A 16,750-nucleotide genomic window follows, 5' to 3' on the forward strand; every position below is an offset into this window, starting at 1 on the left:
TCATAATAACTTGAAGCAAAAAACTTAATTAATGATGTAACTCTTTATTTTTTCTTAAAACATTTTATCACAATCAACAAACTACTACATCTTAACGTTATAATTTTGTGAAATAGTATTTTAATTTGGGATAAAACTGTTTTTGGCCTTATTATTAAAACGAACCAAAAAAGGAAATTTCACTAATGGAAAAAAAAAATACAATTGAATTTAGTAAATTTGGTATTATACAATAAATTTACAAATAGTATACATAATTTAAAATTTTTATATAAATTTAATTTTCAATTAAGATATCTCCATTATATCCTCCACAAGGTAATTTCGTTTTGTCTAAATGTTTAAAATAATCATGTTTTAAAATTGTTTTTGCATTGATGCGTCGGGATGGATCATATATGAGCATTTGTCGAATTAATTCTATTCCTTCACTTCTTAAATATTTTCCAAGTTTTTCCTTAATATTATTACCTCTCCATTTTGGAAATGTTGTTTTGTAGTCTGGGAGATTAACAACATCAGGCCATATTTCTTGATTTGGTGTTCCCAATATTCGAAATATCTCATACAATTGTCCTATTTCACAGTCTCCCTCAAATAAAGTAATAGATGAAGCCATTTCCCCAAAAATACATGCAATAGACCATATATCAACGGCAGTTGAATATTTATCAATTCCTAGTAATATTTCTGGTGGACGATACCAAAGTGTAGCAATCTAAAAAATTTAATTAAAACTAACCAATTTTTCAAACATACTTCATGTGTATATGTTGTCATAAAAACTCCAACAGTCCTAGTTAAACCAAAATCCGCCAGCTTGATGCAACCATCACTACTCACTAATAAATTTTCTGGTTTTAAATCTCTATGAAGGATTCTTCTTTGATGGCAGAAACACATAGCTTGACAGATTTGATATAAAAAACTCATTACAATATCGGGATCCATTGTTTGGCCTTTCGGTATTTGATAGAGATATTTCCGTAAATCCGATGAAAGAAATTCAAAAATTAAGTAAAGTTTTTTAGGTTTCAGTATAAAACCTTCCAATGAAACAATATTTGGATGTTTCACATCACGAAGTGTGGCAATCTCTCTTATGGCAGATGATGGAACACCTTCCTCATTACTTTCCATTTTTATTTTTTTTAATGCAACAATTCTCCCAGAAATTGTATGTCTTGATTTATAAACTACTCCATATGTTCCTTCTCCAATTTTTTCCAATTTTACAAAATCATCCAGGGTATTCTTTACTCCTTTAGAAATATTCATATTAATTTTAATAATAAAATTTTCTTTAATTTTAAAAAGATATTTTTAGTTGAAATATTAGTTAAAAATGAACACTTTTTTACAAATTTAAAATGGTTTCTTTTATTAAAAAACAATGTTATAAGTGAATTTGATGATACAAATTAATTCATCAATTTTGTTTTAGCTGACTTTAGTTTTAAGGTTTTCCCAGTTTTTTAAGAGTAAAAAAAAATGTATTCAATTTATAATAACAAAAATTTTCCCAGATTAAGTATATATTTTATTATTTGATTTATGTATTTTAAACAATTTTACAATTAACCTATACCTATTGATAATTTCTTTACAATTAACAGAGAAAAAAAGAAGAATGATAACAAATATTCCAAAATTTTAATTTGTAGAAAAAAAAAGACTAGTACTGTTTGTTAAAAATTTTATTAATATGTATAATGATAGTTAATAAAAAAATATGCACATTTTTGTTAAAATAATTGATTAATCTTTTTGTGTGTAGAAATTTATTAAACTTTCAAAATGTTTGATCAAATAATGATTTTGATAAAGTACAACCTTGGCGTGATATATTTAAGGAATCATTTTTTTCTTGATCAGTACTAAAGAGATAACTTGTATTTGTTGTATTAAATTCTGAGCTAATTTGTTGTAATAATTGAGATCCATTTTGACTAAACTCCGCCACACACGATGTAGATAATCGTAATCCTGATGAAGAAATACTCCTACGTCGTCTAGATACATTCTTTTCAAGAAAATTATTAAATTTATCAATTTCATGTTTGTATTTTTTAATTTTTTTTTTAACTTGTCTAACTGAATAAACTTTGATAAAACATATTTTTTTGAAAAGTTGAATATCTTCAACAGTTTTTAAATATTTTTTTCTTAATTCAGGTAAAGCATCATCCTGTAAAGGTAGGTAAAAAATAATTTATATATTTAAAACTTACATATTTATTTGACAATTTTACCATACTTTTTAATTGTTTTTCTTGTAATTGAGAAAGAATACGTAAAGTATTTATTTTAGAAATTGCCTCTCCAAAATTTTGTGATTTATTTATCTTCCGATAAGATGCATTAGGAAGATCACAAAAAAGACAGATTTGTTTTAAAAATTTTGATGAATTTCCTTTATTTTCTATAATTTTAGTAGAAAATTTAAAAAAAATTTTATAACTTACCTGACGTATTAAGACATGTTGGGCAAAATATATGTAAACATTTTGTAAACGAATACTCAACTAAACCTGATGGTTGTGAAAAACATAAATTACAAAATAAAGAACTCATCTTGTAATAAAAAATAAAAAAATAATTACAATTTTTGCATAAAAAAAAATAATAAGGAAATCCATTCAGGATTAAATTTACCAATTTAATCAAAAAACACTTGAATACGTAAATATAAACATGTGTAATTTATATCTAAATACAAATTAGTTTATTTTTTTATTAATAAATCTCATAATTCTTTTAGATAACATTTTTTTTTATAAAATATATATATGTATAATGCCTTAAATAACTTGGTAATTTATTATTTTTTTAAAAATAATGTTTATGGTCAAAATTTACTTTATTAGAAATGATTCGAAACAACCATTTTTTTAATGCCGTTAAAAGCTGTAGAAAAAAAAATTTTTATAATCAAATTTGTCATGCAATTGATTGTAAATATATATTCTTTTTAAAAATAATTTTAATGACAAATATGACTATAAATAATATTACTTAAATTGTATTAATTTTATTATATTTTAAAGCCATCGTCAATAAAGTTATTTTTACATTGACTTTAATAAATATTTTTTTTTTATATAAATTTTTTAATATTTTGATATTAAAACTTATATCTTAGAGTTTTTATGATATATTTATCTGTATTTATACTTGGATACTTTTTTTTTTCATCAAAGAGATCATTTTTATATAATTTATAGGAGAAGAATCTCTACAATACAAACAATTTTTTTTTTACAATATCGGATGTTGAAGATATTTTAATGGTAAAAATAGTATAAAAAATAATTTAAAATGATGATATAGAACATTGGATTTTTCTTCTTTTTTATAAATGATTTTTGATTATTTCTACATCATAATATTTATCATAAATATATTTAATTTAAATTAAAAATTACTTTAAACTATTATAACTTTTTAAGAAATAGTTTAAACTTTTTTGTTTAAATTTCAAATAAAGTAATATTTTTTTGTTTGCCTTCCAAAAACTATATAACTTAACAATGGATTTTCTAAAAAAAAAATAAAAAAAAGCGTGACAAAAATATTTTTTTTGTACAAAAAGGAAATTTATTTTAGAATTTTATATTAATTTATGATATATTTTAATTAATAAATTATTTGATATATTCTATATTTAATTATGTTATTGTTATATATATATAATCAGCTTTATTTTACAATTTTTAAATAATATTTATAAAAAAATATGTTTATATTAATAGTTAACAATATTTCATTTAGTACCATTTATTTTAATCTTTTTTTAAAAAAAATGTTAATAATGAACATTTTTACAAAATAAAAAATTATAATTAATATAGTTATGTTTTAGTTTTATTATATTTTTTTAATTTACCTTTTTTATAAAAAAAAAAAAACTAATTCAAAATTATACTATTCTATTCAGTTATTTTATCTACTTATTCCATGAAAAATTCTTTTACCTTTTAAATAGACTTTTAATGTTGTTTATCTTTATAAAAATGATGTCTTTTTTTTTTCTTTTTTAAAAAATAAAAAACTTTATTTAAAGAACACCATGTAAAATCAAAACAGTTATTAACAGATGTTTTAATATATATAATGGAAGATAAAAGATTACTCAATATGTTAAATTTATAAAAAAAAAAAATAACAGAAACTATCTTTAAAATATAAAAACTACAATAAAAATATTTTTTGATATAATAAAAGCATAAAATATAAATGATAATATTACAATGCTTTCGATTATCCATATTGAATATTCGAAAATTTTTAAAGTTATTTTAAATAGTTTTGAATAAGTAAATATTGTACTATTTTTTCGTTCCCTAATATATCTTTTTAACAGGCTCTTTAAAAATTTGTCATAATTGTTATTATGCTTATGTAAGCAAAGATTAACTAAATTTCCTTTGACCTTATTATTGTTATGTATATTATATTAAATTCTCGTATATTTTTACATTGTCATCTTAAAAATATTTTAAAATTTTTATTGTTTTATATAAAAAAAAATATTATAGATATGAGACTTTTTTATTACATTATGTTATAAAAAGTTATTTATTTATAGACTTGAAAATATATATAAAAAAAAGTTAGAACTAATATTTGACATACCTAAATTAACCAACGATTTAGTTTAGATATATAAAAAAAATTTAATTAATTTTTTTTTAAATTAATAACAAAAACTTATCAACAAAAATAAGTTATTTATATTTTTTAAAAAATGTAAATACTTATTATATCTATAAATAATGTACCCATCTCTGATTGATTTATTTTAATTCTTTTATAATACTATACCAGTAATAAACTTTATCATAAGTAACCTAAATTTGAGAAAAATTATTTTTATTCCAAAATGTTTATTATTATTATTAGTAGTGTTGACAAATATTTAAAAAATAGTTGTTTTTTTTTTTAAATTTGTCAAAAATAATTTTACTTTAAAAAAAAAGAAATACTCAAATATGATTTTCCTTATTTTTTTTAGATAATATTTGTTTTTGTAATATATATTAAAAAAACAAAATATATTTTTTTTTATCAAATTTCATAACATCAATTTAATATTAATATTGATAAAAATAATAAAATGATGTACTTTTGGTTAGAAAAAAAAAGTAAAATTTGAATTTTATACTTACAATTTTTTTACAGTTAAATAAAATAACAAAAAAAAAAAAAACATTTTAATTTGATTAAAACATTTTTGAAAATTTGATTATTTTTACTTTAAAAATATTGTATTTTTCATTCAAAGTACATCCCTTTAAGTATTTTTTTTTCCTTTATTAAGATTAAAAAAGTTTTCTCATTTTTCTTATACATTATAAATAAACAATCTTTAAGAATGGTAATTAATATCAAAGATCTTTGTAAATTTATAATAAAAACATTCCCAAAGACTATTATCTTTTTCTATAGAAAAATTGTATAATGTATAAATTTTTAATATCAACAATATTAATAAATATTTAAAAGAAATAACAAAATACTAAAAAAAAAATAGAAGGTGAAACAAAAATTCTGTGTTTTTTTTTTGTATAAAAATTTATAAGATATTTTATTGATATTTTATTTCTATTTCTATTAAATATTATTTACCTTTGATGTTTAAAAAATTTTAACATAAAATTTTATCAAAAATTAGTTTAATCTCAATATATATTTATAATATAAGTGGGTAATTAATAAAATATAAACTTTATAATTTTAATATTCTCAACCAAACAGGGAAAATTTTTTAATAATTTATGTAATATTAAATTTTTTTTTTTATTATTTATAATAAATTTTAATTTTTAGTAAGTTATATGTTATAACAAATTGTTTAAAAATTATTTATCCTATACTTTTATAATACAATTTTTATGATTATAAAATACATCTTTCTGCAACATAAATAATATATGTATATATATACAAACATTATTTATATTTGTTCATCAAAATACGACACAAAATATAATAATTAATATGTCTAATGATAGTTATTTTATCATTAAATTCTTGTATTTATTTTATTTCTAAATGTTTAAATAATATATTAATTTATATTTACTATATTTATTAATTTATGTTTAATTTAAAATTTTATTTCTAAAATAATTATCAATACATTATTATTATTATTAAGGCAATTAAGAGTAAAATTTTAACTTGTTATAAAAAAAAAAATATTATATTTACCTCATAAAAAAAATTTTTTTCCCTCTAAAACATTAATTTTTTTATTTATCATAATTACTAACTATTTACATTTATTTTTGAAAGTCAATTTTTATCATTTATTAACAATATTTTAATATACTATAAATTTATTTTACCAAAAAAGGTAGAAAAAAAAAAGTTATCTCGCTCCATTAATCATAAAAGGTAATAAATTTAAAAATATAGAGGAAAAAAGTTAAAAAGCATTAAAGTTTTTTAATCTTTACTTTTTATTCCTATTAATTATTTTATGTATCATTTTGTTATAACTAATTATTTATTTCTGATGTGTGCATATATACTATATATTCATTATATCATAATACTATTATAAAACTTAACAAAAATATATTTAAGCATCACTTTTTAATAAACAGTTCATATAAACATTGCTTTTAATATAAGTTCTAAAAATAAATTTTCTTGATTAATATTAAATATTAAAAATGATACTAGTTTAACAAAAAAGGTAAATGAAAACTTATTTTTTTTATTATCATAGGAAAAGGAAATTTAAAGTCTTTTTTAATTTTATCCTCCAAACATTTATTATAAAAGATTTTTACAAATGTAGTTTTAATTTAAAATAAACATAGAAATTTTTAATCTTAACCCCTTCCTTTAAAAGTATTTGAAAACTTTTAGAAATAATTTTTTTTTTTTTTTTTACAATTTCAAGCTATCATTTTTTCATTAGTTATGTTAAGGAAAATGAATGAGTCATTTTATAAAATATCACGCACTACAAAATTATATCATCTAACAAATTTTTAGATGACCCTCAGTACTTAAAAGTATCATTGCATTAATTTGTTACAAATTTTAAATACTACCCACATATATTTTATAAAATTAATTATTAATCTCATGTTCATTAAATATAATTTTTTTTTTTTTACTTCTAACAAAAAATTGTTAAAGTAATTTGAAATAAATTTTTTTTTTTTCATTATAAAATTAGGTTAATTCTTGCAGATGTTAAGTAATATTAATTTTTTTATATTAAAACTATAAAAAGTACAAGAAATTAAATTGCTTATATTTTTTATTTTGTTTCTTTCTATGATAATGGTATTATAAATTAAAATATTTTACCATTGTATCATTTAAATATCTTTTTTATTTTGTATCTAATTATTTAAATCTTTTTTATACCTATTAATTTTTTATAAAACAAAAATAAGATTAAAAAAAAGAAAATTTTTATATATATATATAAATTAAAAATTTTTTTTTTTTAGTAATGTTGATAAAATTTATGGTGTAAAAACAAACAATAAATATTGTGATAATTAGTGTTTATTCTTAAAAATTATCTGTAAATATTATTCATGTTTCTTATTCTTTTATAATTTTTTTTTATTTACAAAATGCTTTTTAACAAACCATACTTGATATCTAAAAATATTACTCTTAATGAATAAATATAACACTAAAGAAATTATGAAAATAATTTTTACCACATTTTTTTTTTATATTTCTATATTCATTTATTCTTTCGTTAAATTATCAATTTTCACTTCCTTTATCTATAGCATATTTATTATTTCAATATAAAATCACATAATAAATTCCTTTAATTAAAAGCTTACCACAAAATTCTTTAAAATTTATGACACCATAACATTATTATTTGACATATTTTCAAAAGATTAAATTCTTTTAAATTTTATATTATAAAGAAATTATTAATATAATGTCTTTGTCATTATCTTTTACTAAAATGACAACAAAAAGCCATTACCAATTATTTTATATACTATAGCTTAAAAAAATGTTGACACCTTCTATATATATAATATATAAATATATATATTTGGTAGTTTAAATATACTATCTAAATATTTTATACATCATTTGATATATGTTTTATTTATTAACATTCCTTTCTTAATTTGACGTTTCTAACAACAAAAAATTATTATAATACATATATATTTATATTTTTGAGGTATGATATATATTTATAATTTATAAATTTTATGCCATATATAAATAAATATATATATATATATATATTTATATATTAAAAAAAAAAATTTTATATTTATATTTATATATATACATATTTTCTATTTAATATTTTTTGATTTGTATATTATAATCTTATTTTTTTTTTTTAAAAAAATATATATATAATAAAATTCACTTACATTAAATAAAAAAAAAAGAAAAAATAAAAAGCTATACATTTTTATTAAAAAAAAAAAGTAATATTAAATAAATATTTTTATTTTATTTTAGAGATACAATATAATTTCTCTCTATAAAAAAATGCTGTAATGCGATTTCTGTTGATCCTAGATGAATATACTTTATTTTTGGGTCATAAATTTCAAAATTCTATCTTATCATTCTATATTGGCATATTCCAACTTTTTGTTTGCCTTTGGTCATTAACACAACATATTTATTCAATTTTTTGGTTTAAAAAGGTACGTTTTTAACATTTAAATTTATCAACAGCTTTCATTTAAAATGTTTTGAACTTAAAAAGTACTTGTCATAGATATTCACATACATTTTTTAAAATATTTTCAAGCTTATCTAACCTTCAATTTAATAGCATAACCACAAAACGATATTATCTTTTTTTTTTTTTTTTTAATTTTCCTATTTGACAAATAAATTATACTACTTCTTGATGTTGGGATACGTGAAATTATAAAATATAACAATTTTTAAATATCAAATATTTTTCATTAACATAAATAAAAAAAAAATTATTTCTTCTTTTTTTTATTTAATTTGTGATATTTTTAATAATATATTCTTAATTAAAAATAGTACTTCCATTATTTTTATTATAAAAAAAAAGAACAAAAAGTATGAGTGTATAAAAAAAAGACAAATATCTAAAGAAAAAAAAAATTAATTTTGTCAAGAACAATATATCATATATGTTAAGTTGATTAATATTTAAACATTTTTAATCTTATAATAAAATACTATAACATTAATTACCATTAAAAATACTTCAAGTTAATAAATATCAAATTAATTTTTTTTTAACCATAAAATTTATCTTATTACAATAGAAAACTTTATATTTATTCTAGTGAAAATACAATATTAACTATGAATTTTTAAATAAAATAAAGCAATTAGATATAATAAAAAAACAATAAATAAAAAGAAAGTAAAATAATTTTTTTTATATATCTTGTAATATATGCAATTTTCTTAGAATATATTTTTTTCTTATCATATACTTTGTTATCATAAATTTCTACCTCATTATATATTTACTTTCAAATTTTTTATACTAAATAGTTTGATTAATTAATTCTCTTGGGATAAATTGATAAAATTATACAACTATATTATTAATCATAAACATTTTCATTTGTTAGTGCAAAATAAATTACATTGCCTTGATAGTTGTAAAAAAAAAAATTATTTTTATTATTTATCTTTATTATATGGTTAAGGATATTTTTATTTTATACAAAACAAAATAAAAGTAGTAATTTTAACAAAGAAAAAGAAAAACATTAATGATTCATGAAATAGTTTAATAATTAAAAGATATCCTATAGCTTACATAAAATTATAATAAATTTTATTTTCTTTCTCTTACCATATTACTTTGTAACTTTGAAGCTTTTTTCATAAAATTACAAAGATAAATATATCAATTCAACTAGACTTGTTTATCTATCGTCTCATTAAAAATAATTATCTTTATAATTTTACGATATTTTAAAGATACCAACTTTAGCATATAATTAAATAACAACAATTGTTAGTATAACAAAATTAATTTTTACATATAATGTCATAAAAAAAATTAAAAGTTAATTTAAGATAGTAAAGAATATAATAAAATTTAACCTTTCTTTTAACTATAATTTATTCAAAAAAAAAAACTTTTTTTTTCCTTATCTTTGATATAATTATATTTACAATAAAATATAAAAATATATATAAAAACATTTTTCAATATAAAATAAATATATGGGGAATTAATTTTTTTTTCTTGTTTTAATAAATTATTATTGATAGGTATTATATTGTGATTTTACAAATTCAACAGAAAATGCCATTCCTGTCCTAACAAAAGTAGATGCCATAATTTTTGATGTTGGATTATTTCATTCTTTGTGGGGAATTAGTCGCTGTGTTGCAGAACATCTTGATGGAGGATATGGTAGATTTATGTGGTGCTTATGTCATACCTTTGCTTTATTATTTTGTTTACCATTTGCCTTTGTTCAACGTCCGAAACCACAAACATTGTGGCCCTTACTTATTCAAGTAAGTATTAAAAATTTATTATAATGTTGTTGTCTTTTTTTTTTTTTTCTCTTGAATAAATTTACTCAATAATATTAATATTTTTTTTAGCAAAGTGCTTATGGAGTGGGACTTTTAATTCTTTCATTAGCAGCACTACCAAAAGTACTTCCAACATTTATGGGAGATATAACAAAAGCTCCAGTGGCTTCTATTCTTTTTTATCTTTTTGGTAGTTCAATCAATTTTTTTTTGGTAAGATTTAAGATTTTTTTTTTTTATGACAATTATAAATTTTAGTTATATATTTACTGGCATTGGTATTGGTTTGTAGAAGCTGAATGGGAAACGTCAATGAAAAAAAAATATAATTCAAATGTGGGTATTGAGAGAAAAAGAATAACTGCATTGAGTGATGATAAAGATTTTGTTCAAAGAAAAATTGGTACTGAAGAACAAGTTAATAGAAAAAAAGATAGTAATATGTTTCCTATTTATAATACTACTGTATTTCATAAAAATAATAATAATCATGTAGAAACAATTGATGAATACAATTTACAGAAAAATGATATCAGATATAAAAAATATCCCAATGACTTAAAAAATGCACAAGACTTAAATTTAAATACACCTCTTCTTAAAACACAATCATTCTCAGATTCATATGATTCTTCAATTCAATCTTATAGAAATAATATTCCAATGAACAATAAATATACAAATATTGTTTCACCTCTTTCTGAAACTAATTATACTAATCTTGTTAGTGATTACAATGACATCATTGTCCCTGTATCAGATGTTGATGATGATAGTACTAATGAAGATTTATCTAGAAGTACAGATGAATTAAATATACCTTTTCAAAATAACATCTATACTCCAAGAATGGGAAAAATTATTGGACAAAAAAATTTACCCAAAACCTCATTACAACTTTATAGCACTAATTTAGGTACACCAACAAATTTTTCATTTCATCATAGCATAACTGATTATGCTTTTACAAATAGAATGTCACCGTATAGTAGTAAACATACATCACCCAGAAATCATACACCAACTCAAGAGACAAAATTTTTACATCACAATTGCCATCCACATGAAAGTGCATATCAGGTTTATGATTACTAAGCCTTTTATAAAAGAAAAAATCAATTATTAATAAATTTTTAACGGGTATATCTAAACCACTTAAGAAAATACATTTTTAAATAAACTATAAAATGATTGATATTGTTTATTTAAGCCTAATAAAAACATTTTAAAAAAAGTTTTTTATTGAGTTGTTGATGTAACTTTTTCTTTAGGTAACTCAGTTTGAATAGCTGCAATTTGGTTATCCCAGCTTTTGTCAATTTTATCCCAAAATTCAAGTAATTCTTTTTTCCTTTGTTCACGTTTATTGAAATAATATGGAAATTGTTCTCTTTCAGCAAATGTCCATTGTTGTGTATCAAGTAATATATCTGAAGATTGACGTTCACGATCAAAACTTGAACCACCAGGATCAGAAGCAACTAAAAAAAAAAAGACAATAAAAGTTAATATTTTGATAGTTAAACATACATCTAAAAGGTTTAGGATTTCTCATTTCCCATAGTTGTCGGCAACCATCAGCTAACAATAATTGAGCCTTTCTTGGATCAGGTACATCTTTATTTGCATCAAAACGAGCTCTCATCAATACTTTTTGATAACGTACCTCAAGACTTAAAATTATAAAGATAAAAGATATATTTTAAAAGTTATTAACTTACATGTCACCACCATACCAAGAATCAATTTCACGAATAGCCCTTTTGTAAAGGCGCATCACTTTTTGACGGTGACTGAGAGCTTTAGTAAACATCCATGCTGGAGAATCCATGTCTGTTCACCCTACAAATATAATTGAATTTGTTAATAAAACACACCAATACATATAAAAATATAATTAAATGATAGGTATTGTGTACAAAATTCTGTCAACATACCAATACATTTCTTTCCAAAACAAAGATATATACTTTTCCAATAATTATCTCTAAAAGATATCATATTTAATTTGACGTTTAAATTATAATATAAACTTTCAAATATTTAAAGCTTAATTTTTAACATTCCTGATAACATTCAAAAGAAAAGATTAAGAATATTTAAAAATTTTTTGTAACAAAAATAAATAAAATCAAAAGTAACTAATGTTACATTCATTTTAATTTTAAATGTACATTATTAATGTAATATTTTTCAACAACTATTTACTCTATCCGTTTTAATTTTCCCGGTTTAAATATACCACCACATTTGACTTTTATCACTATTCTTATCATATAAAATTTTCTAGCTTTACAATCATTTTTTCTATACGACGTAAGTTTGTTTTCTACAATATTTTACCTTTTCTTTTTCATAATGATATGAATTAATTAGTATTGTTATCAAAATTTTTTGCTATCTTTTAAATAAGTACTACTTTTTTTTTACAAAGAAATAAAAAAAAAGTCATATAAATGTTTCATTTTTAAAATATTTCTATTGATAAAGTTATCATTTAATATAAAGTAATTTTAAATATCATTCAATTGTTTAATTTTTAAACAAAAAAATATTCAACAATTAAATTTTCTATTTTAAAATATATTATTTATATAAAAAAATGATATTCTCATTTCAATTGTTAATTTTAATAAAGAAATTAATGATTTTTTTTTTAAATTTTTTAAAAACTAAATACTATTCAAATTATATTAATATTTATTTTTAATATTTTAATTATTATTTTTTTATAATTGTAATAGAACACTATCAATATACTTTTTTTTTATGTTCCAGCTTATTTCTATTTTAAAAAGTGATTCTCTATAGGTATATAACAACAACATGTAGATTATAAATATTACATAATTTGTTGTTTTTTTTTTCATTTTAAAAATTTTTTATTTTGATTAATATTTTTAGAGAAATTTGTTGTAATATTTTAAATATATGTATATTTTATTATTTTTATCTTCAAAGAACAAAAATAAAGATTTTTGATAAGTGAGGTTTATCATGTGATTATTATATTTGAAAAAAATATTAAAGTTTTAAGTAGTTATGTTTTTACATGGATGTAGAAATGTATGTTTAGTGAATATTTATAAATTAGTATATTTTTATATTAATGAGAAATAAGACACTAAAAATTTATCTTTATTTATCTCTTTTTATTAAAAATGTAAAATTTATTTAAAAAGCATTTTAAAATTTCTATAATCCTAGATTAGTATGTAATATTTTAGATATTAAAGTTAACATAAGTTAAAAAAAAATTATATTAAATAATATATTTTTTTTTTAAATATTAGTATTAAATGGCATTTGTAATTTATGATGATGATGAATGTATATAAAAGGGTCATTTTAGATGATTATTATCAGTTATTTATATATTCACGATATCTTCAACTAACATCTTTTTCCTATCCATTTTTAAACCTGTCCTAGATATTTTAATTAAAATTTTTAGGAGGAATTCATCATCTATTTTTTAATATGAATAATATTTGTCCCATTGTTATAAGTGGTCCCTCTGGTGGAGGTAAATCAACAATTTTAACAAGAGCAATGAAAGAATATCCAGATATGTTTGGATTTTCTGTTTCAAGTAAGTATGAAGATTAAGTTATGATATATTTTATATATTATTTAATCTTATCACTTCAATCAATTTTCTATTACTTTTATAGATACAACTCGTCAACCGCGTGAAGGTGAACAAAACGGTGTACATTACTGGTTTACCTCTAAATACGAGATGGAGGAAATGATAAAGAACAATGAATTTATAGAATATGCCACATTTGGATCTAATATTTATGGAACATCAAAAAAAGCAGTTGAGACAGTAATTAAGACAGGTAAAATATGTATCTTAGATTTGGAACTTCAGGGTGTTCGTAGTATAAAAAATGCTAATTTTAAGGCAAAATTTATATTAATAAAAGCACCAACTATTGAAGAACTTGAAAAAAGACTTCGTGCCAGAAATACAGAGACAGAAGAAAGTTTACAACTTAGGTTAAAACATGCTAAAGAAGATATGGAGGTAGTTGATAATGAACCTCACCTTTTTGATCATATTATTGTTAATGATGATTTTGAAAATGCTTATAATAAATTTATGGAATGTATTAAAGATGAAATAAAACAATTACAGTCAAGACATACAGCTTAAAATGTTATTTAAAAAAAAAAAAATTCTTTTCTATTAAAATTAAATAAATTTAATATATAATATTTTATTTGATATATTAAAAATATAGCAACTTTTATAAGATAAAGTTTATAATATATTATTAAAAATTAAACGTTTTATATTGATAAAAATTTATATATTAAATTATTTGTTTCTTAAATTTATTTATACGTTTAAAATAAAATAATATTTACTTGTTTATTTAAAAGATTATTTATAATAACAAGTAAATAGTTAATTTATATTAGAACAAATTATAAATTACTTCGACTCTTATATCAATATTCATTTCATAGACTATAATATATTAGTATGTATATTAGTAAAAATATGTCTAATCAAAATGTATCAATAATAAATCACAGTAATATGGGTGAGTTTGGGTACGTTTAAATATACATAATTTGTAATTTTAAACCATAAAAATATAAATAATTACGAAAATTAATAAATTATATTTGTAGGTACCTGTCAATCACCAATTTAATCATATTATTGCTCTTTTTAATTATTTTAATAATTGGGAATATTTTTATATCTTTACCAAGAATAAGAAAATCACTTAGAAATAGAGAACAATACTCATTTTTTGTTAATAATTAAGAAATTTGATGTTAAAGGAGAAATCTAAGAAAAGGATAAAAATATAATTTTTAAAATAATATTTTTATTATATCAATAAATTTTATATATATATATATATCTTATGTCTACCTTTAAAAAATTACCCTATCTATTAAAACTTACCATAATAAAAGATAAAATAGTTTCATAAAAAAGAAGTGCATATATTTTTAATCATTTATGTTATGAAAATTTAAATAAAGAAGCAACTTTTGATAAGATAAGAGAGAGACATTTTATAAAATAATTTCAAATATCTAGTTACCCCTCTTCAATTTTATTATTCTTGTAAAATGGATTATTCTTACTTTTTTTCTTATCATTCTAGTAATGTTATTAGTAAGTTTTGCTAAATTTTTTTTTATTTTAAAAAAATAACATGAATAAATTTTTATCAATATATTAAATAAAATTTTTAAAGGTCATTTTAAAAAAAAAAGTTTAAAAATGAAAAGATTTTCTTTTTAAATATTTAATGATAAAAATTTTTAGTATGAAGGTCATTTAATATGATCATTCTTAATTTTTAGGATCAAATAAATTAATTACAATTTCAAAGTTAGTGTCATTAATTTGACTAATTATCTGTGATATCATGTTTTATTAAATTTTTTTTTTTAACCAAAACACAAATGTAGAATAAAAAAAAGTTTGAAAAAAAAAAGAGTTGGTAGCACTTTTTATTTTAAAAGAAAATGTAAAAAGTATTAAAGTACCATAAGTGATGTTATAGATAATATTTATAATTTGTCTAAAATATTTGTTTATAATTAAAAATAATGTGTTTTGATATATTTACAGTAGTCCCCACATCAAAAAAAAAAAGAAAAAACTTTTAATGTCTATTTTATTATTGTATTGTTATATTGAAAAATAATAGAAATATGTTTAAATAATTGAACAAAACTTAAAACACTTTAGTACAATTAATTAATGTATAATCACTTAAAAATAATGCTATTTATTGTTAAAACTTTTTCTGTGAATAAATTATACTACATAATGATTAAAAAAAGATTTTTTTTTTTAAAAATTGAGGGAAATCAACAATAAACTATTTAGTATTATTATTCCTATACAACAAATAAAATATGCATATATATTTTAAATTTTAATGAATAATCTATGTCTAACTCTTTTATTTGCACAATCCAAAAATATTTAATGTTTTCTTCTTTCGTATTCTTCTTTCATAATCATTATACTTTTATATTACAAATAGACAATTGAAATAATTGTAATGAATATAACAAAGACTATTAAATTAATTACATCCTTTTGTTTAACATTTATAATCCATGTTATATTAAACTTTTTATCCATTTGATTTATTTTTTTTATTATTATATAATTTTAAATATCCTATATAATTTTCATTATATATATAAATATTTTTTTTTATATTATGTTATAGCCTTTTTTTTAAAAAAA

At 18.9% G+C, this 16,750-nt stretch overlaps 5 protein-coding genes across 5 annotated transcripts; 2 read left to right on the plus strand and 3 right to left on the minus strand.

Moving 5' to 3' along the window:
- Positions 1–277: 277 nt before the first annotated feature.
- On the minus strand, positions 278–1,278 carry SRAE_2000205500 (Cyclin-dependent kinase 1; the record flags this gene model as incomplete). The annotated part of the gene is made up of 2 exons (XM_024653079.1): positions 278–718; positions 760–1,278. 2 exons carry the CDS (start codon positions 1,276–1,278, stop codon positions 278–280), a joined length of 960 nt encoding a protein of 319 aa, XP_024506591.1.
- A 514-nt stretch (positions 1,279–1,792) lies between these two features.
- Positions 1,793–2,574, minus strand: SRAE_2000205600 (Zinc finger, RING-type domain and Zinc finger, RING/FYVE/PHD-type domain-containing protein; the record flags this gene model as incomplete). The annotated part of the gene is made up of 3 exons (XM_024653080.1): positions 1,793–2,188; positions 2,232–2,422; positions 2,466–2,574. The coding sequence occupies 3 exons, from the start codon at positions 2,572–2,574 to the stop codon at positions 1,793–1,795; spliced, it is 696 nt and encodes a 231-aa protein (XP_024506592.1).
- Positions 2,575–8,516: 5,942 nt separating this feature from the next.
- On the plus strand, positions 8,517–11,607 carry SRAE_2000205700 (Hypothetical protein; the record flags this gene model as incomplete). Its single annotated transcript, XM_024653081.1, has 4 exons — positions 8,517–8,669; positions 10,240–10,491; positions 10,582–10,725; positions 10,771–11,607. 4 exons carry the CDS (start codon positions 8,517–8,519, stop codon positions 11,605–11,607), a joined length of 1,386 nt encoding a protein of 461 aa, XP_024506593.1.
- Positions 11,608–11,751: 144 nt separating this feature from the next.
- On the minus strand, positions 11,752–12,343 carry SRAE_2000205800 (NADH dehydrogenase [ubiquinone] 1 beta subcomplex subunit 9; the record flags this gene model as incomplete). Its single annotated transcript, XM_024653082.1, has 3 exons — positions 11,752–11,993; positions 12,043–12,185; positions 12,234–12,343. 3 exons carry the CDS (start codon positions 12,341–12,343, stop codon positions 11,752–11,754), a joined length of 495 nt encoding a protein of 164 aa, XP_024506594.1.
- Positions 12,344–12,413: 70 nt separating this feature from the next.
- On the plus strand, positions 12,414–14,674 carry SRAE_2000205900 (Guanylate kinase-like domain and Guanylate kinase/L-type calcium channel beta subunit domain and Guanylate kinase family and P-loop containing nucleoside triphosphate hydrolase domain-containing protein; the record flags this gene model as incomplete). Its single annotated transcript, XM_024653083.1, has 4 exons — positions 12,414–12,427; positions 12,803–12,828; positions 13,967–14,104; positions 14,187–14,674. The coding sequence occupies 4 exons, from the start codon at positions 12,414–12,416 to the stop codon at positions 14,672–14,674; spliced, it is 666 nt and encodes a 221-aa protein (XP_024506595.1).
- Positions 14,675–16,750: the final 2,076 nt, after the last annotated feature.

The sequence above is a fragment of the Strongyloides ratti genome (genome assembly GCF_001040885.1).
Source record: "Strongyloides ratti genome assembly S_ratti_ED321, chromosome : 2".
Lineage (NCBI taxonomy): Eukaryota > Metazoa > Nematoda > Chromadorea > Rhabditida > Strongyloididae > Strongyloides > Strongyloides ratti.